Source organism: Penaeus vannamei, chromosome 15 (assembly GCF_042767895.1).
Source record: "Penaeus vannamei isolate JL-2024 chromosome 15, ASM4276789v1, whole genome shotgun sequence".
Taxonomy (NCBI): Eukaryota; Metazoa; Arthropoda; class Malacostraca; order Decapoda; family Penaeidae; genus Penaeus; species Penaeus vannamei.
This window is the reverse complement of record NC_091563.1, coordinates 39,430,532-39,433,031: the sequence shown is the minus strand read 5'-3', so window position 1 is coordinate 39,433,031 and position 2,500 is coordinate 39,430,532. Positions and strand designations below refer to the sequence as shown.

At 44.2% G+C, this 2,500-nt stretch overlaps 1 protein-coding gene across 5 annotated transcripts in view; it reads right to left on the bottom strand.

Annotated features, from left to right (window-relative positions):
- The window catches only part of LOC113808374 (uncharacterized), a 43,460-nt gene that overhangs the window by 2,546 nt on the left and 38,414 nt on the right, over nucleotides 1-2,500 (bottom strand). For 3 of the 5 annotated variants that reach the window (XM_027359782.2, XM_027359780.2, XM_027359783.2), the window contains exons 18-19: nucleotides 1,008-1,171; nucleotides 547-751 (exon numbers count right to left, since the gene is read on the bottom strand). In XM_027359782.2, the coding sequence (XP_027215583.1) occupies nucleotides 547-751; nucleotides 1,008-1,171 (369 nt within the window). Of the gene's footprint in view, nucleotides 1-88; nucleotides 752-1,007; nucleotides 1,172-2,500 lie in introns of those variants that run through there. The other 2 variants (XM_027359784.2, XM_027359785.2) reach the window with 1 other exon arrangement.

Here is a 2,500-nt window from a genome sequence, read left to right as displayed (position 1 = left end):
TTAGCTTTACAATGAAGTAAGTACTGTCTACTTCGAAAAGTCTACTTATGCTAAACTGTTGCCAACAGAGGTAAATGAGCATCCAAGTTTTCTTCTACAGTCATTCAAATATTATTCACAGTAATCTGGGGCACCTGGCACCCTTAATGAGTCACTTCATTGAAAGACTGAAGCCTTAGTATATGAAAGAACATAAGAAAAAAATAAATAAAACAAAATACACAAAGCTAAAACCAATAACAATAAGCTAAACAAAACAAATAATAAATTGATAGAAACAGAAACAGATTCTCCTGCACTGTGCCACCTCACTCATAACAAAAGCGACTTCCTTGACAGAAACAGTTAAACACAAAGTCAAAATAAAATAATGTCAAGGCAAAAAAAAAAAAAAAACATGGAAGGAGAAACAACCTCAATCCCTTTTTCATGTAAAAGGCGAGGTCAACAAGACTCCAACCACCTCCTTCTCCTCCTACTCCTACTCCTCCTCCTTCAGCAGCAGCAGTAGCAACAACAACTATGGATTTATTATAAGTCTTTGACCTGTCGATCCTTGCCATTGATCTGCAAGTCCTGGCGGTAGATGTTGTCTGTGGGCAGCTCATTGTGGTGGACAACTGTGCAGCAGGAGTGGAACGACCATTTGGAGATCTGCCCCTGGCGGTAATAAGCCAGCACCAGCACACCTTCATCTCGGTCATGGGTCAGAGATGGCCCATTGATGTCCACCCAGGGATGTCCAAAGCAGCTGTGGAGGGAAAGGAAATGTCAAGAAGGGAGAGGAAGGTCACAGGGAAGGGAGTGTAGGAAAGGGAGAGCAGGGGATACAAGAGTGATAGAGATTGTTGCATTAATTACATGTACATCAGTACTACAAAGCTACTATTAAAAATATTAAAGACGATATTCCTACTAATCGTAATAATAATGATAAAAATGTTGATAATTATAACACCAGCAATACAGAGATACAATAAAAAGAAAAAATGCACACAACACCCTACCTATAATAAACAGCATGTAGTATGACACCGATGAGATAGCTGAGTGCACACACCACTGCTGAGATGATGATGAAGGTGGAGTCATATTTCTCCTTGTCGAGGCCGACTATCCCCAAAGAGAGGAGGACCAGGTTCTCGATGAAGGCTAGGATGAGGAACAACACCTGAGGAACAAAGGGAGAGAAAAATGTCAGTTACCTGATTTTCATACTACAGTTGTCTTCTCTCTCTCTCCCGCCTTCTCTCTCTCTCTCTCCCGCCTTCTCTCTCTCCCTCTCTCGCCTTCTCTCTCTCTCTCTCCCGCCTTCTCTCTCTCTCTCTCCCGCCTTCTCTCTCTCTCTCTCTCCCGCCTTCTCTCTCTCTCCCGCCTTCTCTCTCTCTCTCTCCCGCCTTCTCTCTCTCTCTCTCTCGCCTTCTCTCTCTCTCTCTCTCGCCTTCTCTCTCTCTCTCTCCCGCCTTCTCTCTCTCTCTCTCTCCCGCCTTCTCTCTCTCTCCCGCCTTCTCTCTCTCTCTCTCTCCCGCCTTCTCTCTCTCTCTCACCCCCGCCTTCTCTCTCTCTCTCTCTCCCGCCTTCTCTCTCTCTCTCTCTCCCGCCTTCTCTCTCTCTCTCTCTCCCGCCTTCTCTCTCTCTCTCTCTCTCTCCTGCCTTCTCTCTCTCTCTCTCCCGCCCTCTCTCTCCCTCTCTCTCTCTCACCCTCTCTCTCTCTCTCTCTCTCCCTCGCCTTCTCTCTCTCTCTCTCTCTCTCGCCTTCTCTCTCTCTCTTTCTCTCGCCTTCTCTCTCTCTTTCTCCCGCCTTCTCTCTCTCTCTCTCTCCCGCCTTCTCTCTCTCTCTCTCTCTCTCTCTCTCTCTCTCTCTCTCTCTCTCTCTCTCTCTCTCTCTCTCTCTCTCTCTCTCTCTCTCTCTCTCTCTCTCTCTCTCTCTCTCTCTCCCTTTTTTTCTTTTCTCTCTCTCCTTCTCTCTCTCCCTCTCCCTCTCATGTGATGCTAACAAACCATACCAAGTCTATGCTGGATTGTCTCTGAGACAGCAGGTTACACTAACCAGGGTACACATAGTATGTCAATACACTATGCATTATGTACAGGATGCAGTTTTGGATGCAAACCCAGTTACACATCACCACTGCAAAATGTGTAAGGCACCCAAGTTGCATAATCTTACACATTACTTACTCTGCTGCTCAAAAACTGCATCCTATCAATCAAATAGCACTGTTCACAGACCAGCATTTATTGATTATATTAATTTTATCATAGGCACTGGTCTTGTCTTTGATATGATTAGGGATATAAAAGGTTTTTTACTAACTAGATGATATGTGTATAATATAATCATAATGACAGCCCTTCAGGCATGTATTACTAATGTTTGACTAATAGCCCTTTACATAAATATAAGCATAGCCAGTTTGGATAGATGCTGTAGCATCTTACCCTGGCTTTTTACAGGGCATGTACACTGTTCTGTAAATAAATCTTACCAAATCAAATC